At 38.2% G+C, this 23843-nt stretch overlaps 1 protein-coding gene across 2 annotated transcripts in view; it reads left to right on the top strand.

Moving 5' to 3' along the window:
• The window catches only part of KCNIP4 (potassium voltage-gated channel interacting protein 4), a 904027-nt gene that overhangs the window by 785667 nt on the left and 94517 nt on the right, over window positions 1-23843 (top strand). The window contains exon 2 of one of the 2 annotated variants that reach the window (XM_016121275.2): window positions 12088-12189. The exons of the other annotated variant lie outside the window; for it this stretch is intronic. Coding sequence (XP_015976761.1) covers window positions 12088-12189 — 102 coding nt within the window. The remainder of the gene's footprint in view (window positions 1-12087; window positions 12190-23843) is intronic. 2 annotated transcript variants of the gene reach the window in all.

Here is a 23843-nt window from a genome sequence, read left to right as displayed (position 1 = left end):
CCTTGGCTTACAGATGGCCGCCTTCTCACTGTGTCCGCATGGAGCCTTTCCTCTACGCCCCAGTGTCTCTTCCTCTTCTTATAAAGACTCCAGCCAAATTAGATTAGAGTCCACCCTAAGGAACCCATTTTAGCCTAATTGCTTCTTTAAAGGCCCTGTGTCCAAACACGGTCATGTTCTGAGGTACTGGGGGTTAGAGCTTCAACATATGAATCTGTGGGGAGTGCAGTTCAGCTCATAACATAAGCCTATATATGGGGTAAAATAAAGCAGAAAAGAGAAAGAGGGAATGGTTATGGTAAGATCCAGTTTTCACTAGGGTGGTCAGAGAAGGCCTTGCTGAAATGGTAACATTGGAGGAAGGATTTGAAGGAAGGGAGGGAGTGACCTTGAAGATATTTAGATAAGACATTTCAGGCATGGAAACCAGCAGATGACGAGGACAGAATGAGAAGAGTAAAATAGGATGTGAGACAGATGAGTTATGCGGTGAGGATTGTAGACACTTCGTGCCATTGTAGGGAATTTGGCTGTTAATCTCAGTGATACAGAAAGTCATTGGTGTTTGAATAAATATCTGATTAATTAATTAATTAATTAATTAATTTGAAACAAAGATGGGAAGATCCTTACTTCTAGGTTAGTTTTTTTGTGAATGCTCAGACTCAACTGGGATTTACTCAGAATATAGAATATGGCCCACCGACACCAGTAGAAATGCTCTCAGCGATCAATTTACTCAGGATGGATATGCTCAGTAGCAATTTGCAAAAACTACCAGTACTATTAAAGAAGGCATTACAGGTACAGCACCAGGTCTTAGATTTTGAGGGACTCTGTATTTGAAGAGAATGTTCTATGTAAAGCAGAGGATAAAAATGTGTCCGTCATTTAATTTAACTTTTTCAGATGTTCTTGAGAATGTGTTCATTGATGTCTATGTTAGATTCCTAGGGCTTCTGTAATAAATGATTGTGAACTAAATGGCTCAGAATGATACAAATGTATTCTCTCACAATTGAGATGACCAGAATCCAGAAATTAGTGGGGGCTGCATGGCCGGTTTCTCCTGGGGACGCTGAGGGAGAATCTGTTCCATGGGTTCTGGTGGTTGCTGGCAGTCTCGGGTAGCTGTGTCACTTGGAGCTGTGTTACCCCACTCTGCCTCTATCTTCATGTGGCCTTCTTCCCTCTGTGAGTGGGTGTGCGTGCACGCATGTGTCCTCTCTCTCACAAGGACACAAGTCACTTGATGTAGGGCTCACCCTAATCCAGTATGATTTCATGCGAACTTAACTAATGACATTTGTGAAGACTTTATTTCCAAAAGTCATATCCTGAGGCTCATTGTGAACAGGAATTTTTGAAAGACACTATTCAATCCAGTACAGTGTCTATGTAGAAACAACTAGATGTCAGTTTGCAATCTCAAAACCGTAAGCCACAGTTCTTTGGAAAACCTATTTGCCACGGGATTGGCCCAAACAGAACAACCTTCCTCAGGTTTGCTTTCACGTTTGAGTTCCTTGATTCAGTTGGTCTGGAGGGACCAGACATGGCTAATTTTTAAAGCCACCCTGGTGATTCTAGTGAACAGCCAGGACCGACTAATGGTATTCACAAAATTTTAAGTACTTGAGCTTCATCGAATATCTTATTTGACTTTTATCCTCATTGTAGCACAGGGTCTGCCTTATTATTTACTCAATAAATATTTATTGGTTTTATTAACGAAATCAGTTTACAGAATACATTGTTGAAAGATGAAAATTTAATACAGTTTTCACTTTGGAAGTTATAATGGATCATATGTTATTTCTTCCAGCATTTGAAGGATTTTGCAGAAACGATTGCTTCATTTATCTCCTAACTTCCTTGAGATTAGTAAGTGTCACGTATTATTACCCCCATTTTTCAGATGAAGACATTGGATCTCCTAGTGCAACTTTTCCTTCACCTCCATTATTTTTTAATACCACCAGGAATTTGATGAATGGCCTACAGAAAATAGAATTCAAGGTAGCATTTCCAGCAAAGGAATGCAAGTCATCAAGTTTTCAGTACATATTCAAGACAGGATAATTTAAGAAGCCTAATTAGGGGGAAAGAGGGTATAAAATAAATAAAGCCACAAAATGAAGCACTAACCTGTAGCCGAAGGTTACACAATTTGACACAGAAAATAAGTGGTCTAATTATTTATTAGAGCCATTGTAGTTTAGTCTACAAGTCAGGATGTCAAACCCAGAAGTTAGACCGATGGACATGTGCTCATATGTTGATACACTGCAAGGATCTCTTGACCCTTAATTTTCTCACCTGTCATTTGTCTATTATAATATTATCTGCCACAGGGGATTCTTGTGGGGATTAAATGATATAATGCTTGTAAAGTACTTGATACATAAAAAGTTCTTGTTGTTAGCTACATTTTAGGTATTATTTATCTACATCTTTGCTTAAGGCAAGATCATGTTCAAGTGAAATTTAGACTTTCTTGTGTTATTGTTCAATCCCTTCTTCATATTTACTTTCCACATTAGAGTATAAGTTTCCTGAGAGCGGGAGACTAGGCTTGCTTCTGTCAGTGCATAATGAATATTTCTTGAATAAAGCATAAGCTAGATTATATCGCTCCTATTCTCAAAAATTCTTCATTTTCAATCTCACTATAAATGGAATCCAAAGTTTTTATAATGAACCATAAGACTATAGGATTTTATACTGAAAGAAGCTGAATAGAATGAACCAAAAGAAACAAGTTATTTTTTTCAAATATATTATTAAAGAGCAGTAGTCAAGTAAATGGCCAATCATCAAATGAACCGAGCACCATAAGCTGTGTGAAAATTAATATGAATGGAGAAGGTGGGGGACAGAAAGATTCCTTACATAATAAGGAAATACTCTGACAAGAAAATCAATTCGATAATCCCAAATCCTATTAAAACTCAATTCATAAATTATATTTGTGACCTCTTGTTATTAGAAGAATCAACTACACTCAAATGTAACTAGCTTTCCAATCTTAAATATGTGATTGACTTATTCCAAAGGAAAATTTGAAGTTACATAGCTTAGAACTAAAACACTTAAAATCATATATCAATATACATATGTATACATGTTTTTTATATTAGCTTGAAGAAAAGAAATAGTACAGATAGATTTATGTTTAATTCATAGTTATAGTAAAATTAGTATTAAAGAGGAAACGTTCAAGATAGAGATTTGGATGTGAGGAACGCTTTAATTGCTGCTATATTCTATAAGGTACTGCTGTCACTTTAAAAATATTCCTTTTTGCTTTGGGTGCTGAGTCTTAAACACACTTCTCAAGCACCCACTGGTTGGGGAAGGACATTACTAGCCAGAAGCTGTGTATATGTAACCTCTTTTAAATCTCCTAACCACCCCGGAACAAAGCGAGGCTGGCATTATTAGTATTCCCATGATACAGGTGAAATCAAAGTGGCCCAGGGAGGTTAAGTCACTTTTCCAAAATCTCACAAACAAAACGTGGCATAGATTAGACGCAAACCAGGTTTTTCGACACCAAAGCCACAGGTGTTTCCACTACAAACGTTAGAATGAATGTGCCCCAAATGACTTACATTTCTTTGTGTAAGAATACTTAACATGCACAGTGCAGAAGGGTTAACCCGTGGACTGTGCTGTACAGCACATCTCTAGGCCTTACTCATCTTGCACAACTAAAACTGTCTGCGTTCAACATCTCACCCTCTCGCCTGCCCGCAGCCCCTGGCAACCTCCAGTCTAATCTCTGCTTCTGCGAATTTGATAATTTTAGATACCTCATATAAGTAGGATCATGCAGTATTTATCTTTCTGTAACTAGCTTATTTCACTCAGCCCAGTGGTCTCAAGGTTCATCTATATAGTCACATATGATGGGATGCCCTTCATTTTTTTAAAGCTGAAATATATCACAATAATATTACAATAATATTGCATCATGTGCATAATTGACATTTTAGCTTCCTATTTTATCTTTCCTACTAATTATAACTACTTTTAAAACATACTTTTAAAATAAAGTTGCATAATTTACATTGTTTACAGTGTAATGAAGTGGCCTTTAGGAGATGCCTACAGACTACTCTGTAGGAACAGACCATTCTGGTCATTAGTATAGTAGGACCACATAATTCACCATCTAAACCAGAACATGTTTGAACACAAAAAGGGTACTAACACATAGGATGTTAGGGTAACTATCAAAAACTGGCACTGACCCAGGCAAACCAGAAGGTCTAGTCGCTATACTTATAAAAAACTCCACATAATTCCCCAACTCCCACACAAAAGATATCAGAGGAGCACTTTTGGCCATTTTTGCAGAGGAACAAAGGAAATTTGGGCTTCAGTGATGACTCTTAAAGGATCCCAGAGGAAACAGATGCCTTTGCCATGCCATTATTTTCTCCTGGTGTCCTCCGGCTAGTTCTGCCAAGAGATCAGGATGGTGATGTGGACAATCACAAGCTCTCAGGACTAATTTGGAAAGCACTGTAGCTTCCGACCATCTAGTTGTTTACAACATTTGCCTAGCAATAACATACGATAATTATCCTGTCCTCGGCTGACTAAAGCTCTCTCTAAATATTTCATGAGGCATGCAATCAAGACAAAAGTAGAGAAGATCAAATGGGACCCTGCCTTGATTGAGTCACAGGCAGAGAGACAGAGAAAGAGAGAGAGGAGAGAGATGGCAGAGCGGAGAGAGAGAGACAGAGAGACAGAGGGAGAGAACAGAAAGGAGAGGTACAAACAAAGACATATATATAGAAGGGCAAAGGCAGAAACAGATATAAAACCCGAGAAACACAAAGATGGAGATGGAGAGGAAGACAGAGAGATAAGGGGGTGACAAAGACTAAGGGAGAAAGTGAGACATACAGTAGGCAGAAGCAGAGAGAGACGTAGGAAAGAGACAGATGCTGACAGACTAGCATTCGTTTTATGAGAAACAGGTGTCTTCAAGTCGCAGCTCTGTGTAGAACTAAGCTTATTTGCATTTAGATTCTGTAGATAATTTCTAGCAAATTCAAGCACCTTCTGCCTCCCTCCTTCTTAATGAACTGATAGATTTAAAAGGTAATTTTATAATCAGGCAAAACAAAACGGGTCAGTTAGGGAGGTCAGTGTTCTGCCTCCAAAATTCATAAAGTTACAGAATTAAATGCAGATACTGTCCCCCTCATTTTCAGTCACTAACCCTGCTACTACCCTTCTTAAGGGTGAACAGTTTAAATTTGGGGCTGACTACAGGGTCCAGTAACAATTGGTATGGTGTGGCAGCAATTTTCAGCAAAAATTATCACCAGAATATGAACTCCACATTATCTGGGGCCCTGTTTTTCCAGGAATAAATGTAAAAATCCAAAGTGAACTATTTTCATTTGCATATTTATGAGCTGTAAGCCCGTTTAAAAAACAAATATGCTACAACCATGCCACCCTGAACAAGCCCAATCTCATCTGATCTCAGAAGCTAAGCAGAGTCAGGTCTGGTTAGTTCTTGGATGGGAGACCACCTAGGAAGACCAGGTGCTGTAGGCATAAAAAATAAAAAATAAGGGATTGTAAACTGATAAGATCCTTGCAATCTGTGAGGTCAACCAAAGATTGCCTGGCCTAAAAAAATAAAAATAAAATAAAATAATAAAAAAGATATGCGAGCAAATAAGCTCACATTTGCAACTAGCGAAGAATGTACTTTCTAGCCCCAGTATCAAGTCACCACTCATGAGTCAGCTTGTCACTGATTGAAAGAAACAAAGGCATGATGACAATGCCATTGAATCTCCTGATTATTTTGTCATAGTTATTAATTCATGGGAAGATCCCAAATCTGTGGAAAGTAGCCATTTTCCTCCACCAGACATCCACGAGTGCAGAATCTAGGAAGAAAAACATTGTCCATAATTTAAAGGCACAAGAATTATCAATTATGGAGGAGTCTTTATGTCTATGCACAGCCACAGAACAAAAACAAAGAAGATAAGTGTAATTCTCATCATGGTGAAATAACCACTTCTAATACCATCATCATTACTTCTTGAATTCATAATTCATGGCTCATCACTCACCACTAAAACCTGACATTGATATGTAATGGTATTTTTTGTATCACAGGAAAAGCAGTAAGGGAAAAATGACCACTCACATACGCTACTATTTGGATGTGGAGAGTCAGAGACATGAAGCTCTATGTTCAGTAACGTCAGGCTTTGTAATGTCCACCTCTCCCACGGGTAAAAATGAATGCATTTTCACTCAGTTATTCCACAATTTAACGTGACCTACTTATTTACACATCGACCGTTTATTCTTTTTTTTTGTATTGCTTTATTTCATTATTTTTGTATTGCTTTTTTTTTGTATTGCTTTATTTCATTATTTTTGTATTGCTTTTTTTTTGTATTGCTTTATTTCATTATTTTTGAAGAGCTAGTATATTAGTAGGTTGGTTTAACTCCTATGCAAAGATTTAATTTTGATTTCTAAGGCAACAAATTTGTGAATAGTCTGTTAAACTCCATGGTTTATATAGCCAATTAATTGAAGGTATTACTCTAACCATTTTAATTTCAATAAATATTAATTGAAAAACTTAAGAAATAGCTTATATTACTCCACACATGTGCTAATATATGTAATACTGTACTAGTTGCTAATAATCAAAATAGGGTAAGAAACTTTCTCATCTCATTAAATAGTTTTGCTCAAATTTGATTCCACTGACACCTTCTCTGGCCACCACATTTAAAATTACAAGTATTCACCCCGCCTCTCAACCCGTTCATCAGCAGAAGTCTTAGGCATCATCCTTGCTTTCTACCTGACAAATTTTATGTTTTGTGATTTCTTTTTTTATGATTATTTTTCTTCCCTGACTATAAGATTGATTCGAGCTGGAAATTTTGTCTGGTTCCCAGTACATTATAGACACTCAGTAAATGTTTTCTCGACTAAATGAATTAATAAGTGAACGGAATCCTCCCCTCAGTGAATTCAGGTTTAATAAATGAAACCGACAAATCGGTCATGCAATGGAATAGATGTTACAAGCATGAAGATGGTTAGCCTCTAGAGAGCAGAGACTTATTTGTATAAGACCACTGTGTATCCACATTATTTATAAGGTTTATAATATATGCATGAAAATAACTGCTTTGTGAATAAATGAATAAATAAATATTAACTTGGTATAAGATAATTAACCTATCAAAGAGTACTTAGTCTCTGTGGGGTTAAAATGCCCTCCATACTAAGGCACTTTGCTGACTGACCACTTTCACTATCAATTTTCTTTCAGTGTTATTGGCTGGGGAGTGTAGTCGGTATCGTCTCGAGCAGAATGCCTTTACACATGACTGTCCTCTTAGGGCGCGGGCAGGGCAAGGGACTGCTTCACACCCTGTCAGGCAGTGTACCATGCAAATTCTAAAAGTGTCTGCCAGTTCCAAACATGCAGCTAATCTGTACATTTTGAGACCCTCATATAGACTGATTTCATGCTTTCAGTAGAAATATCTACTAAAGACTTTTTATATATCAGGCACTGTGCAAGGCATTGGGGATACAGAAATGAATAAGAAAGCCTTGGTTTCTGATTTCATGATATGGTTAAGTATAAGTCTACTTTCTCAGTATATATTCTCCTTGCTTCTCAGCTTCTCTGTCCCTGACTTCTTTGGGGTTAATTAAATCTTTTTGGTTTTCCTTTTGAATTCCTCAGTTGGATTTTTGATTGCACCTTTTATTACTTTTACTTGCTCCCCTGGCATCTAAAGATTGGAATATCGTGTTATGTCTTCTCCAGTTATTCAGACTAGTCAGAGTTAATATTGCACCATTTTGTGTGAAACATACAACAGTAAAATTCCATTTACCTTCCCCATTCTTTAAGCTATTAATGTCTGAAACCTTATATCTACAAATGTAATAAACTCCACATACTTTTGTTGTTTGTTTTAAACAAAGGAAATGAGAGGAAATGAAGATAATATTTTATATTTATTCAGATATTATTAATTTCCAATGTTCCTTATTTCTAACTGTAAATCTAAGTTTCTATGTCATGTCATTACCTTTTAGCTTGAAAAAATTCCTTTAGTATTTCTTGTAATGAAGATCTAGTAGCTATAATTTCAGCTTTAGTTTATCTGAAAATATCTTTATTTCACCTTCATTCCCAAAAAACTATTTTCACTCAATCTAGAATTCTGTATTAAAAGAGTCTGTATATTTTCTCCAGCACTTATTCCATTGTTTTTTGGTTTCTATTGTTTTTGATGAGAAACCACTTTCATATTATCATACCTCTATAAGTAATATGTCATTTTATTCTGTTAAGATTTTTCTCAATTTTTTCTAGCAGTTTTACTATACTCGGTTCATCTTGTACCAATATTGATTGTGTTCCAACAAGTTTCTCATGCAATCTGTGTATCGATGTTTATAAACAAATTTGAAATATTTTGGCAATTATTTTCAAAAATTTTTCTTCATCTCATCTGCTTCTCTAGTTATATTCATGTTAGACTACTTGATATTGTCTCAAAAATCATTAAGTATCTGTTTATTTTTAATCTCTTTTCCTCTCTATTATACAGATGAGATGGTCTGTTTCTTTACTTCTCTATTCTAGCTTATAACTCTTCGGTAGCCCCCATCTGCCACCAAGCACATCTAAAGAAGGATTTTTTTTTCATTTTATATAGTTTACTTTTCATTTCTAGATTTACATATGTTTATTTTCTGTAGTTTAAATTTCGCTGCTAAAATTTTTCACCCATTTACTTATGACCATGTTTTTCTTTAAAGTCATTTTCTGCTGATTCCGACATCTGTGTCATTTCAGGCTCTGTTTCTACTGACTGCTTTTTTTTTTTTTTTTTAATGATTATGGATAACAGTTCCTTCACACATCTGCTAATTTTTGATAGCATGATAGACATCATTTTAACACATTATAAGGAGTTTGGATTATGTTATCTTAATATGTGTTATGTATTCTTCTGGAAGGTGTTGCATAGTTGCTAGGAATTCCTTTTGCTCTTGCCAACTTTAGTTCTATTATTTGTTAAGACAGGTCAATTTTAGTCTTATACTGAGTTATAAGGCGTGGCCCTTACTCTAGGAAATAACCCTTACTCCAAAAATATAGTCTTTCTGAACTCTCTAGCAAATACCAGAGGTGATTAGTACAGTTTCTTTCTTTTCTTATTCTTTATTCCTTTTTTTTTTTTCTCTCAGCATTCCATGGCTTCTATCTCCATTTAATTTTCAGACCTACAGCAGCTTCTGTCTGCTCAGTATTATGGAGTCTGACACTGAGTACACATCACCCAGACCCTGGCCAGCAACTGTATTAGTCAGGGTTCTCCAGAGAAACAGAACCAATAAGATATATACAGATATATACAAAGAGATTTCTTATGAGAGACTAGCTCACACAATTACAGAGCTGAGATGCCCCACAATATGCCATCTGCAAGTTGGAGGCTCAGGAAAGCTGATGGTCCAAACCTGAAGGCCTGAGAACCAGGAGAGCCAGTGTCTGAGGGCAGGAGGAGACGGTTGTCTCAACTCGAGCAGAGAACAATTCTCCCTTTCTCTGCATTTCTGTTCTATTCAAACCTTCAACTTATTAGATAGTGGTTGTCAATGCTGGCGAAGGCGATATTCTTTATTCAGTCTATCAATTCAATTGCCAATTGCCAATCTCTTCTAGAAACACCCTCACAGACATATCCAAAAATAATGTTTTACCAGCTATCTGGGCATCCCTTACACTGGTCCAACTGACACATAAAATTAACTATCACAATGACCTACAATTAATCGTCACACAGATCCTCTATCACGCACACCAGTTCTCTCTTGTCCAACACTCTCTCCTGCGACTTCCAGGCACTTTGAGAGCTGCGCATCAGTCCCATGCCAGTGGCCACCACGAGTCAGAGGGTCAGAGTCTTTGGCTCTCAGTGCACCATCTGTGGTACCATCATGTCAGGCTTGAGCATCATCTGTCTGAGGAGTTCAGCTTATGTGGACCTTACAAGATGGGATCCTCATGTTTATCGGCCCCTGCAAACGGAGACTGACATCTGTGGTTTGGGCATTCAGGTCACACCCTACGGGCGTTCCCTTATGTGCCTGTTGACATATCTGTCATGGCTCCCATGGGATCCATCTTGTAAAGTTTCAAAAGTCCTCAATTCTTTATGCTCTTTACAAATGACATCAAGGTTTGCAGTGACTTGAAAGGAAGAAGCAGACACCCTGCTTTAGGAGCTAAAGCAAAACTCTGATATCCTGAGAAGTTAACAAAGGAGATAGCACTTTGATGGATGTTTTCTGGAAATTGAATTTATTTTATTTTACAAGTTTGAAAGCTTACTTAGATACAAATCTAGGAAATGAAATCAGGTCTTCTTCTGGTATCAAAAGTGAATTTATTCACTCATTCATCTGAGATATGTTTATCTCCTCCCATGTGCCAGACCCTAAACAAGCATTTAGGATATCAAGTGAACAAGACATTCATGCCAAGTAAGTGTGAAGAGTGGGGGTGGAGCCTGTTTTGTGAGTTCCAACAAAGGCAAGGAAGGTGGCATGGCCTACGGCTGATGGTCCATTAGGAGTAATAGGAAGGGCAGTAGAAATCGCTTTCAGAGTGAAGCAGAGCCAGATCATGCATGGACTGGGATCCATGGTAGGAAGTGTGAATCTTTTCAAAGGACAACATGAAAGTGTTAAAAGGATTTTAAGCAGGAAAATGTTCTGCTTTCATTTATGTATCTACTAGTATACTGTCACCCCTCCCCCAACACACACACACACACACACACACACACGCACACGCACGCACACCATAGATCTATGCAGTTTCTTAGCTAACGGATACTAATGTGGGGTGAATCAGCCCCCAAAAAGAAATAGATCAGCAAACTTATGGTCAGGACTTTTTATAATTTCGAGATGGGAGTTGTAAAGTACAAAAGCAGCAAGTGATACATTCACCAGCCCATATTATGAAGATGAAGATGGTGTAACCCCAATTTAAATTGCTTCTTTTGTTGTTGCTTTATATTCAAAACCTTCTAAACTGTATAAGCACCGCACACTAGCTGATTGCACTGCTGGAGCTCCCAGAACCTTCTAAACTGATTTGAAGGAAGCAATATATTTATCTACATACAAATTCATGCTCTGGGCACTTAGAATCAGTAAGCTCTGGCTAACTTGGGCAGTTGTGGTTCCTGACACCAACAGTTGTTTCAAGTGTTTGCGTGTTTGCCCACTGGGTCACTAGTGGTTTCTCTGAGTCCTCCCCAGCAATCTGAAGTCACAGGTACTGCTCCATCTATTCCTGGGTTAACATTTTGCAAACACACTCTGCTTTTTTGGGCATTACTCTGCTTGAATAATTCTGTTCATTAATGTCGACACCTGAAAAATGTGAAGGACTGTCTTGTCTCTGGGCATGTCAGCTTATGCTAATGGAGCTGCATATCAAGGACATCTATTTTGTCACTTTCAGGGAAGGCAAAGGTACTAACAGGTGATTGTGGTGTGAATGATTTATGCAGAGCATCTATCTCCTCAGTAATCAAACACGGGAGTGATAAGAACAGAAAATTATCATGTGGGCCCTTCATGCTGGTTTGAATATTGAAATTTCAATCCAGTTAACTCCTTCAGTGGTATTTGTTTTATTTCCTATCTAAGACCAAAAAAAGTCTACCGCATTTTACTTTTGCTACTCAAAAGATATATATACTTGCATGATTCTGCTTTCACTTGCTAGTCATTATCTTTAAGGCAACATAAGGAAAAGTTTTGAAAAGAAAACCTAAAAAAAATGAGAAAAACAGAGGGGGAGAAAAGGATGTTTTTTTCTCCCTTCTGGGGTCCCTAACCTACTGCCTGTGATTGCCTGAGCGGATGGCCGAGTCCAGATCCTGCCTGCGGGGCGTCCTCTGATAAACCGCGCCACGCGCCCCAGTTTCTCTTCGAAGACGGCCTTGACAGAACACATCGCGTATCTTCTAGGTTTCCTCTACGCCCAGAACAGCACCAAGCGCAGCATCAAAGAGCGGCTCAGGAAGCTCTTGCCCTGCTCAGCCGCCAAAACATCGTCTCCTGCTGTTCAAAGCAAGTTCCCTTTTCTTCCCCCCCAAACTGTTTACTTGTTTTGTTTGTTTAGGTCTGCATGCATTGCAGTTCTCTGCTTCTAAAAAGAATCAATACATCATAGCCTACAAAACCAACTCTATTGATGTACTCCTGGTTCCCTAAACATCCAGGGGAACTTTTGTGTGATGATGAGGGAGGTGCATCCTGTTTGACAGGTAGCACCGCATTAGTGACAGGAGTCTAGGCTTCAAAACGATTGAAGATTTTGTTTGATCTGAGGGGTAAGGACTAGAGTCAGATAACTCTTGGATTCCCATTGCCTAACTTGTTAGCGGAGCAGCTGTATCGTTTTAAAGTATATTATTACCTCGTAAACTCCTTGAGTCCCATACATGCATTTGGTGTTGTAATTTAGATATTTTCAAACATCAGAAATATCATCAAGTACAAAAAACTACTGTCAAGTAGAAAACATTTACACAAATGTGACTTTCTTTCTTTGCTTAATTTCTACCTGTATCAATCAGGGTTCTCTAGAAAAACAGAACCAATATATGCATATACATTTGTATATGTGTATATACTCATATACATAAACATGTACATACATATGCATATTCATATTCATATACATATGCATCATTTATATATAAACACAAACAGATATAAAAGTATTTATTTTTAGGAATTGGTCCACGTGACTGTGGAAGTTGGCATGTTTGAAATTCACAGGGCAGGCGGACAAGCTGAAATTCACTGAGGCAGGATGCGATGCTGCAGTCTTGAGACAGAATTCTTTGTTTTCCTGGAAACCTCAGTTATTGCCTAAGTCTTTTCAGCTGATCGAACGCAGTCCACCCACATTATCCAGGGTAATCTCCTTTACTGAAAGCCAGCTGATTGCAGATTTCAAGCCTGTGTGCAAAATATCTTGACAGTAACTGAAATTAGTGTTTGATTACATAAGTGGGTGCTCTAGCCTAGCCAAGTTGACACATAAGACTAATCATCGTACTCTCCATTTTCTCTTTCTCTCCAATTGTGTGCCATTCTTAAGGAGTAGAAAAAAGAAGATCTCTAAAGGGAAACCCTTTATAAAAAAAAAAGATGCTATATATAATTTATAATGACACTTGACAAATATTCTATGTCCACAAACGTTTTTTAATACATGATTTTTTTTTCAAACATGGGAAAACTGTTAGAATCAGACAGACAAGGTGGTATTCTTTGCCAGCGAGGAAGCAAAATACTAAGAAGCTAGGTGAGACATTTTAGGTGAGGGCTCTAACTCATGTCTTTATCTACTGTCTTTATATTTGGCCACGCCATTTCGTAGGGACCGATGGACTCATACAATGATTTGAAAATGTGAATGCCCTAAAATTTCATGAGTGTTCACAAAAGAAATGGAGAAAACATAGAGAGTACCTCAAAGAACCCAATATACCCAGTCAAAAGTCCCAGAATAGAATAGTAATTTATTGCAGTGGCACTGACCAAAGGTAATATATCATCCTAATAAGATTTAATTAATTCACTTATTCATTCAACATATATTTATAATATGCCAGTTCCTGTTCCTGTGCTGGGAGGGAGAGTGGTAAATAAAACAGTGTTTAAAAAGCCCTGACTTACTAGAACATTCTGTGAAGAGAGGGGACAGGATAAGATTACTTTTATTAGTAATAATCCTGTGGACAAAATAATGAAAATTGTGACCGAAAAATATTGCTTTGATTTTTTTTTTCCTTCCTTGCACACACATGCCGAAACAAAACATACATGTCATTGGCAACCTAGAAGGCTATGATCAAGATTAATGCCAAAACTCTAGTCCTGTATGATAGTGAAGCTGTAGATATTTTTATTGCTAATTTGCGATAAATTAGTGGATGCTGGTTGTTATAACCATTGCTTTTACCCTTTCGAGTTGGAAACAAAATTGTCATTTTACCAGATATTTACCAGCGATATAGTCATTTGTACAAAGCAGACCAGTAAAGTGTAACTTTCAAATGGATTTCATATTCACATGGGGAAGAGCAAAATTAGCATGCCTTCTTAGTGCTCTTCCTGCACCAATATTTGGCAAAGCCCACAAATAAATGTTCGCAGAGGATGCATGGCAATTATTAACCCAAGTGTCAGGGTGTCAGGAAGAAGTAATAACATTGCCTGAAAGACAAAAAAAGGAAGATATGAAAATTGAACAAAATAACACTAAAAACTGATATTTTTGTAAAATGGGATTTCATAAAACCAGCTGATATTGAACACACACTAGATATGGGCTATGATTTGTGGACCCCAAAAGGTCTACAGGTATAAAGCTTCTGCTCCCAGTAACTACCAGTTTCCCCTTTAGTGACCCATCACAAGAAAACCCTAGAGAGTAGAAGTAAATTATTTAGAAGGGAGACCACATTTGCTCCATTGCTAAGTTACTTTACAACAGTGTTTTCACTAGATTCTCCTCCATCTATGATCTGGGCCCTAAGCAGTTGGACACAGAACTGAAAAGATGATATGAGACCATGAGGCAAAATGCAGATGGTTAGAGCCAGGTACCAGGGTGGCAGAGGACGCTAGGCCACCAGGAAGAAAAGCAGGGACACCACATGCCTGCATGCTGGACCACACCCTGTGGTGAGGTGAGACTTGACTGGGCTAGTTCAAGGCTTTGCTGACCTGCAATGTGGCTGAAGAACTATCCTCCACCAGGTCCCATGCAGCTTCATGGCTAGGGACTAAAAGTTAGTTTAATAAAGGGCTGATACTCACTCTAAAATTTCTTTTCCAGGAAAGCAGATAAAGAAGGGCTTTTCATTTTTCTTGGCGGAAATGTGAGATTTATTAATATTATGCAAATAACAAAAGAAAAAAAATATAGTTTCTCCAGAAAAGCCTACACTCCTGCTGAGTTAGGGAGCACTTATGTTCCCAAAATTAGAGAACCTGTGAGTCGGAAGGGAGCATAGGAGAACATGGAGCCTCACCTCCTGCATAGCTCCCAGACAGATCCTGTCATCACCAGGCGACAGCATGGCTTCTTCAGGAAGCCCCCCATTTGGTGACAGCCCGCTTTAAGGAGGCTTCTTCCTTCCAGTGACCCGAAATCAGCCTTCCTTTGAACTTCCAACCCTATTGGTCCCACTTTTGAGAGTCATGTGCAGTGTGTGCCCCTTCTTCCGCAGGACGGCCTTTCTCCTCCTCCTCCTACTCCTCGGGTGCCGGGAGGGTGAACGGTTTGTTTGTGAAAGTTACGTCCATAGAAGGAAACTTGGAAAGTGTAAAAAAGGGTAGAAAATCTCTCTCTCTCTCACACACACACACACACACACACATTCATTCACTCATACACTCATACCACACAACACATTCATAATCCTACTATACCCCCTCACCTTGAAGTAACTACAAATAAGCAGTAATATTGTTTTTCATGGCTGCATGTACATTAATGAAATCTCATCTATACCAAATTTTATCTTTTTTTTTACATTGCACACTTTCATCAATATTAACTTTGTTATTAAAACTCTGTAAAAGTCATTTTTTAATGGTAAGCATAATATTACATTGTATATTTACCATATATTATTTTTGACAAGATCCCCTGGCTTTTGGATATTTAGATTTTTTCCCCCTTTTTATTTTTTACTCCGTAACATAAATAGCACTGAGATAAACATATCTGTGCATATATCCGAGTACAGACATTTATATACATATACCTATGTATGTCTTTTAGATTATTCTCCCTCAAGTTTGGAATTTTTGTATGAAAGAATTAAATTATGTGAATGCAAGCTTCCCAATGTATATTGGAAAACTGTTCTTTGAGTCAGCTTTTCAAATATTTAAAAACAGCATACATTTCACCTCCTGAGATTTTTGTTACATACATTTAATATTCTCAATATTTGGAAATTATATGCATTTTATAGTAATTGGTTAAATGCAGGTTTAAACATTAGTTCTGTGCCTCAAGTGAAAGCATTAAAGGAAGTAACACAATACAAAGATTTTCTACATGATAAACCAATGACATTCTTAAATTTTTGAAAGTCAAATATATTGCTCATCTTTAACCGACAGCAAAAATTATAAGTCCAAGCTCCTTATTTTAAACCACACATTGGGTCTGAGCAAGACTGTCAGACCAATATCAAAGTCCCACTGTCCTGGAAAGGCCTGGGGAACCACAAACACAAGTTTGAAAAGGAGATGACAGATCTGTGCAGTGGCCTCCAATGGAGCGGCCTGGCTGGTGGTCAAGCAGAGGGGATGGTCGTGATCTAGGGAGAATTAATGTCTTCCTCCCGACGTTAGTAACTCCCCAGCAAGAATAAGAAAGGAGGTAGCATCCGATGCTGGCAATACCTGGGCCGTAAGTTAAGGATTAGCTTGTGCAAAGTCCGGGCCCCATCCCGTGTAGCCAGTTTCCCACACTACTCTTTGAACACCCATGCCAGGAAGCAGATGAGCGCACCAGCCAGATGGAGTGGCCTGGTCTCCACTCAGCCCCACTCCCCGGGTTTCCCACCTCATCCATTGGCACCACTAGCTGCGTGGATGCTGAAGTCAGAACCATCTTCCCTCCGTTTTATGCTCCCCCACCCATCATCTTATTGGGCACTAAGCTCTGGTCAGTTTTCTCTGAAACAGCTTTTAAATTAACTTCTTTTCATCTCTTGTTGTAAAGCCCTTGCTCAGACCCTCATTGTCATTTCCAAAAACTGCCGAAAGATAGGACGGAGAGAGCGCAGACTTCAGTGTCGTCTGGCACGCATTTGAACTCTTGCTAAACAAAATGCTTGGAGTTATCCAGATGAATTCTCTGGCCCCTTAGTTTCCTTATTTTGTCATTCATTGCACAATGCTTTTTTGAGAGACCACGTGTGGCAAGCCCGATTCTAGGCACTGGCTTTGGACCAGGGAATAGGACGTACGTCACTTCCTTCATGGAGCTTTTATGACAAGAAAGATGACAAACATGAAGATAAAGATAATCTTAGGAATTGATGAGTATTATAAAGGCAATAAAACTGTGGCAATGTGATGGAAACTGAATGCAGGCAGAGGACCTACTTTGCCTCGTTGACGGGGTGGCATTGAGGCCCTAAAACAAGAAGAAGCTGGTAATGTGAGGGTCAGAAGGGAGAGTTTCAAGGAAGAGGAAGCAGTAAGTGCAACGTTCCTAAGGAGGAAAGTCACATAATTTATTCACAGCACTGTACTGAAAGACCCCGGCAATCATCAGAAAACTGGGTTGTTGTGAGCACTAAACAAGGTAGTTCACACAGACGACTTAGCACATGAAACATCATAGCTAGGAATTTATGACAAGTATCCACTCAATCAGCACTCCCACCCCCCTTCTGAGGCAGGTGTATTATTTCTCTCAGATCGTGGCTGAGAAAATTGAGGCACAGAGAAGTAAAACAACTCTCCCAATCAGCAGAACTGGGGTTCTGACTCCGGGGCCTGCTGTCTCCTTCGCTTCCTCAGGCCCAGCTGGGGCATAGAAAGATGAAGTGAATTCCTCGGTTATTCACTGAGGAGATATAGCCTTGATACAGATTGACAACATATGTTTTTTTAAAGAAAAAGTATTGGTGCTCACATAGAGTAGAGTAACTAGGGATTTCTTGATACCAAAGTAAGTCACAAAAGAGCTAGTTAAACTCCTTAATCTTGCAGTTATCTACTCAATATACCCCTTTAGGTGTATATTGCATATATTGTTTAAGGCATATATTCCATAATGCAAATCCCAAATCTTCAAATTGGAAACATGAGAAAGCACTAGGTTTGCCCTCTGACTTCAGGAAGGTGGGGCTTGCATTACTGTTTTACAGTTGAAACACCTGTACCCTGAAAATATAATGATTTGTGCTGAATCACACAGCCAGAAGTTGGAATAAAACCTACACCCCAAGTCCCCTTTGTCCTATGATACAGATACTCTTGTTGAATGACTACATAATAAAGGACTGTCATATCAATAGAAGAATCCTTACTGGCAAAATTTTAAAAGAGCAAAGGCTAATTTCATGGGGTTGGCAAATGAAAGGGTCCTTTGGACTAGATACTATCTAAGCAAAAGTTCGTCATATGCTAAATGTTATAAGTATTATAACCTGTTATAACAACAACAATAATAATAGCCTATTATAAGTAATATACCTTATTTTTAAGAGGAAACTGAGATCTAGAGAAGGGAAATAATTTGCTCAAAATCACAGAGTTTAACTCCAAGTCCAGGACTTTTCAACACTGGAATTTTATGATTTGGTATCAGTCAGGGTCCAAGCAGAAAACACAGGGCCCACTTAAATAGAGCAATTGAGGGGGGTTTAATGAAGGGATTATTTGCAAATGCGTGGGCAAGGTTTCTGGACCCAACAAGGTTGCTGAAGCAAATAGGGCTAGCAAGAGTGAAAGTGATTTATTTCTAGGCTGCCGGTTACCAGACGGTTGCCCGTTATAGCTATAGCTCCAGCTATCAGAGAGGGCTTCACAACAGCGACTCTGGCCCTTAGAAGAGGAATGCAGCCACTACCAACCCAATGCCACCAAGGAGGGAGCCCAAAGAATAAATACTACAACTTCTTTCTTTTCCTCCTCTCTGATCTCCTATTGAGGCTTCGTATTGACCAAACTGAATAGGAAGCCAGAGGGCAAGGAGAGCAGATGACGTCCGTAAAGGCCAGCCTCCCAGACCCAGAGCGGCATGCAGAGGGTGGCTCAGGAGGCCAAATGGAGATGTTTTCTATATCCCGTATGTCTTGAGAGCCCGGAGTTGGGGATCTATAAGACCAACAACAGTTCTCAAAGTTGGTCACACTGCTTGCTCTTCTTCTTATAAGATTTCTTCCCAATCCTATGACATCTTGAAGGCTGACAACTTGCCTATACATGTATGTTGATATTGAATAGAGAATTATAGGGTTAAGAAATTTAACTAGCTAGTTTATGAATGGCTTAGTATCAAGAAATTCCTACCCATTCTACTTTATGTGAATACCAATGTTTTTCTTTAAAAAAAAAAAAAAAGCGCTGTCAAGTCCATGGTTATATCTCTTCATTGCATAACTGAGTAATTCACTTTATCTCTTCATGCCCCAGTTTTTTTTCTAAAGTCACCATTTTCCGTATTTACCCAAAGGACATTATGGCAAAAGAGATTATTTACTAGATAATAATGGTAAGGAACAAATGCAAAAAAATGAAATAATACACACTTGATTATACATGTTTTATTTAACTTTGCTACATAATAACATCTACCCAGTAAAATCATAGTGCCCTCATTCAACCAAAATAATTGATTCACCACATTAAAGCTTCATTCCAGGGTTTTTCGTTGTTGATTTGAGCAGACAGGAGAGCAAATGCAACAAGGTTATCATGAGCCTAGACTACTCATAACCCATAAGTCACCATCAGCATATTGCCTTGTGTAATTGCAAAACATAATTTCCTAACTTTACTTTGGATTTTTGGTATCAAATATGGCATACCATTTTAGTGTTGTGTTTTTCCTGGTAGCATATTGATCATGGAAAGTTTCAGATGCCTCTCTTGGCTGAGAAACCATCAACATCTGGCTGTTGGCAGATTTGTTTTCCAAAAAGTGAGTTGAACTGCCAACATGATACCAATTAAAAATACAACAGTAACCTCCAGGAAATTAAAAAAAAAATGTTCGACCTTCTGACAATTTATTAATCTCATGTTAACTCCTTAGCGACTTTAGCTAAAAGCTCTGATCTGAACATACAGTCAGGAAAAATTTTGGAGAAACAGAAGCAGAAATCATAATGACTTAGAAACTAAATCTGCAAGTATAAATCAAGGCCCTTAAATGTCATCATCTGTATAAGCTCAAAAAATGTTATGATAGAATTCTCTCATGTTATTGTTATTTATTTAACAGCCATCTAGCACTTACTGTGTGGCTGATACAATTCTAAGTGCTGTGCACAGCTTAATAATAATGCTATCGGATGGACATTCTTTATTATTTCCATTTTACAAAATAGGCACATAAGAGATGAGAGGTTAGTTAACTTGCTCGAATCACTCCATTAGTAGAAGGTGTGGGTGCAGGGAGAGAGGTTCACCCCAGCAATTGAGCTCCAGAGTCTTTGCACTTAACCAGTTCTCTAGTTATGGTCATTGTTTTGGTCAGTTTACAAAAATAAACAACACAGAGTCTCTTTCTACCTACCTACTCAACATGGGACACCCTTGCATAGCTTGTATTGTCCAGAGATTGTGGTGGCCTCCTGGCTGGGTTGTTTCCCCTCTACAACCTCAGTCTCACCACATACAAATGAGAAGTACAGACTGTGTCTCAAGTCTCCATCCAGATCTAACATAGCAGGAGCCAGTGAGATGGCATTTCTTATTTCTGGCTATGACAAATAGATGTTTCAAAGCTAGCATATGAGTTCCTTTTTTCATGGTACCTCACTACTCATGAAATCAGAAAGTGGGAGAAGTTAAAAATGCCATTTAACCTAGATTTCATAACAACCAGTAGTATCACTTAACTTACTGTAAACTATGTGCCTTACAAATTAGAATAGTTGCCCTATCCCTTTGTATGTTCTTTTACTGGTTTTAAAATTCTTTCTCTTGATTATCTCATTTCACCCTCATAATTCTCCTGGGAGAATGATAAATTACAGGGGTTAGAGTCTTCATTTAACAAAGTAAAAAAAAAAAATGGAGAGATTAAGCAGCTTGTCCAATGTCTCATAGGTATTTAGTGACAAATAGGAAGGTGAGCACTCCTTTTCCTGGGCCATCATGTGTCTACTAGGGATCTTCATTAAGTCATGAATGAGTCTTGGAAAGCCAGAGATAGAAGTCCCAGTCACATCTATGTAACACACATTAATGGAACATTAACTATGTGAACAGTACAAGTGCCAGAAACAGGGAAACACATAGATTACTCCCTCTGAAGGCTGACTCTGTGCTGATACAAACAGACATGTATGTAGATCATTCAGATACAATGAATACAAATAAAATGCTACGAGAGGCAATACTAGAGAGGTATTAGTGTTAAGAAGTTAAAAAGCGGTAATAGTAGGATTAGTTTACTTGACTCAAATCCTGGTCTTGTGATTAATTAGCTATGGAAATGTTAGGTAAGTCGCTTACCCTTTCTGAGCTTCAATTTCCTCATGTATATGATGGAAATAATAGCAGCAAATATTATATGTTTGCTCAAATGATTAAATGAGCACGTGAGGTATTTGCAACAGTGACTGGCTAGTAGCAGTCAATAAAGGCTGGCTGCTGATGCTGTTCTTCTATGAATACTGTGACAATCATGACTGTTATGGCCACAGAGATGAGACTGAGTCTCACCTCAGTGCATTTCACAAAGAGGTAATGTTTCATCAGGGCCCTAGGGAGAAGAATTGTCATTTCACTGTAGATACAAAAAGGAGGAGGAGCTTTCGAAGTACTTAAAAAGATGAGGCAGAAAGAATGAGAAGTAGGGAAGGGAAGCGGCCTGGGAGGGTGAGCTGGACCAGAGTTTGAAGGTCCCAACTGACAGCATGAGTGTGGACTTAACAGTAAAGAAAAGCAATGGGAAGTCAGCCAAAGCTTTTACTTGTTTATTTTTATTTCAGGTTTATTGAGTTACCTGACATACAAAATTGTAAATTATTTAAAGTGTACAACACGGTGATATGATATTTGTATACATTGTGAAAGGATTCCCTCATCTAGTTAATTAACATATCCATCACTTCACATATTTATTGTTTTGTGTATATGAGAACATTTAAGTTCTACTCTTTAGAAAATTTCAATTATACAATACAATGTTCTCGACTATAGTCACCACGTTTTACATTAGATCCTCAAACCTTATTAATCTTACAGCTGAAAGTTTGGCCAACCTCACCCTATTTCCCTCCACCCCTGGCCCTTGGCAACCAGTTTTTATTCTGTCTCTATGAATTTGACTTTTATCTATTATCATTTTTAAGAGTCTGCATATACGTGATACCATAAAGTATTTTTCTTTCTCTATCTGGTTTGTTTAACTTTGCATAAATCCCTGAAGGCCCAGTTACATTGCTACAAACGGCCGAATTTGCTCCTCTCTTTTGGCTGAATAATATCCTATTATCTGTCTTTTCCTGATCCATCATCTGTTGATGGACACGGGTCGTTTCCATATCTTAGCTACTATGAATAATGCTGCAGTGAACAAGGGAGTGCAGATATCTCTTCAATACTCTGTTTTTATTTCCTTTTGGTCAAAATGGGATATGAATCCTTGTTTTGACTGGGTTTTGAGGTGACTAGAACCAGCCAGCAGTTAGAAAAGCTAGATGCGAATCCAGCTTTAGATGAGTTGATGGTGAACTTAAAGTCAGGGAAAAGACAGGCAAAGGATCAAATGCAATATGTGACATGACTTGGATACAGTGTCAAAACCGTCAGCAACAGCTAGTTGGGTACTGATGTATGAATCAAGAAACCAACCAAACTCATACCGAAAAAACGATCCCAAAACAAATCATATGATCTCCACTTAAAGGAGAGAACCAAACAAAGAAATTAAATCACTAACCCAGATCTCACAATTACTCGGTGTCAAAGCAGGAATTTTACCTCAAACGGTGTAATGCCATAGCTTCCAGTCTCACCACTGGACTTCCTTGCCTATAGGTGAGGACAAACGCCTACACTGTGCCTTAGAAGGGGACAGTCATAGAAGGGAGAGGATGGACTTGAATCACACTGTGAAGGTGTAATTGGAAACAATGGGGGAATATTGGTGGTATCGAGCGAAAGATGAGAAATGGACAGGATTCCACCAAAAGGGTACTGATGGCATTAAGCAAGATAAGGAACAGAGAAGGTCATTGTAGTTAAGAAAAAGTGATCATTTTACTTTAGACATGTTGCCTTAAAATGTCTGAAGAATACAAACCATTCTTGACATAATCTTTATCGTTGATAGGTGTATTTTTTTTTTCACGTTATCTGTATGATGAAACATTTTCCTTCCTACTTGATTTTTCCACTGTTTTCTATTGATTTTAGCCAAAAGTGGTTGAGTGATGACTATTTATAAAGAGCTACATAGAAGTTTAGAGAAACAAAAGCCTTCTCTGTTTTTTCTCTTTTATTAATGATTTCATAATTGATCACTCATGTAGTTTCTAATAGAAGTCATAAACACTTATTTTCTATTTGCATAAACCTAAAAAGTAATAGTTGAGCTAAACATGAGTCCAGTCAATGCCAACTTCTTCTGATTTCCTTTAGACACTGATATGAGCCTCGCATTTCAAGCAGACTCAATTTTACAGTCCACCAAGTCTACAAAATACAGAGCATTGCTATGTTATCTGTTTAGATTGAAAGGTTAAAATTTAGCCTCCTTACTTTCAAATTGCTTTCTTATCATTGGAAATAGAACAACTGTGATGGGCAGAAACTCATTACAGAAGAGCTGGCCCATCTTTGCTTGTAAGCTTTCAGGAAAAAAAAAAAAAGAAGAAGAAGGAGAAGGAGAAGGAAAAAAAGACAAGTTCTGGAGATGAACTGACAGAGAAAACCTTATCCACTTTCATCAAAGCATTCTCAGTGGAGACTTTGGGTAGAAAAACAATTCTACAGCA

Source organism: Rousettus aegyptiacus, unplaced genomic scaffold (assembly GCF_014176215.1).
Source record: "Rousettus aegyptiacus isolate mRouAeg1 unplaced genomic scaffold, mRouAeg1.p scaffold_m13_p_10, whole genome shotgun sequence".
Lineage (NCBI taxonomy): Eukaryota > Metazoa > Chordata > Mammalia > Chiroptera > Pteropodidae > Rousettus > Rousettus aegyptiacus.
The sequence above is the reverse complement of the archived record's forward strand: the minus strand, read 5'-3'. Positions and strand labels throughout refer to the sequence as shown.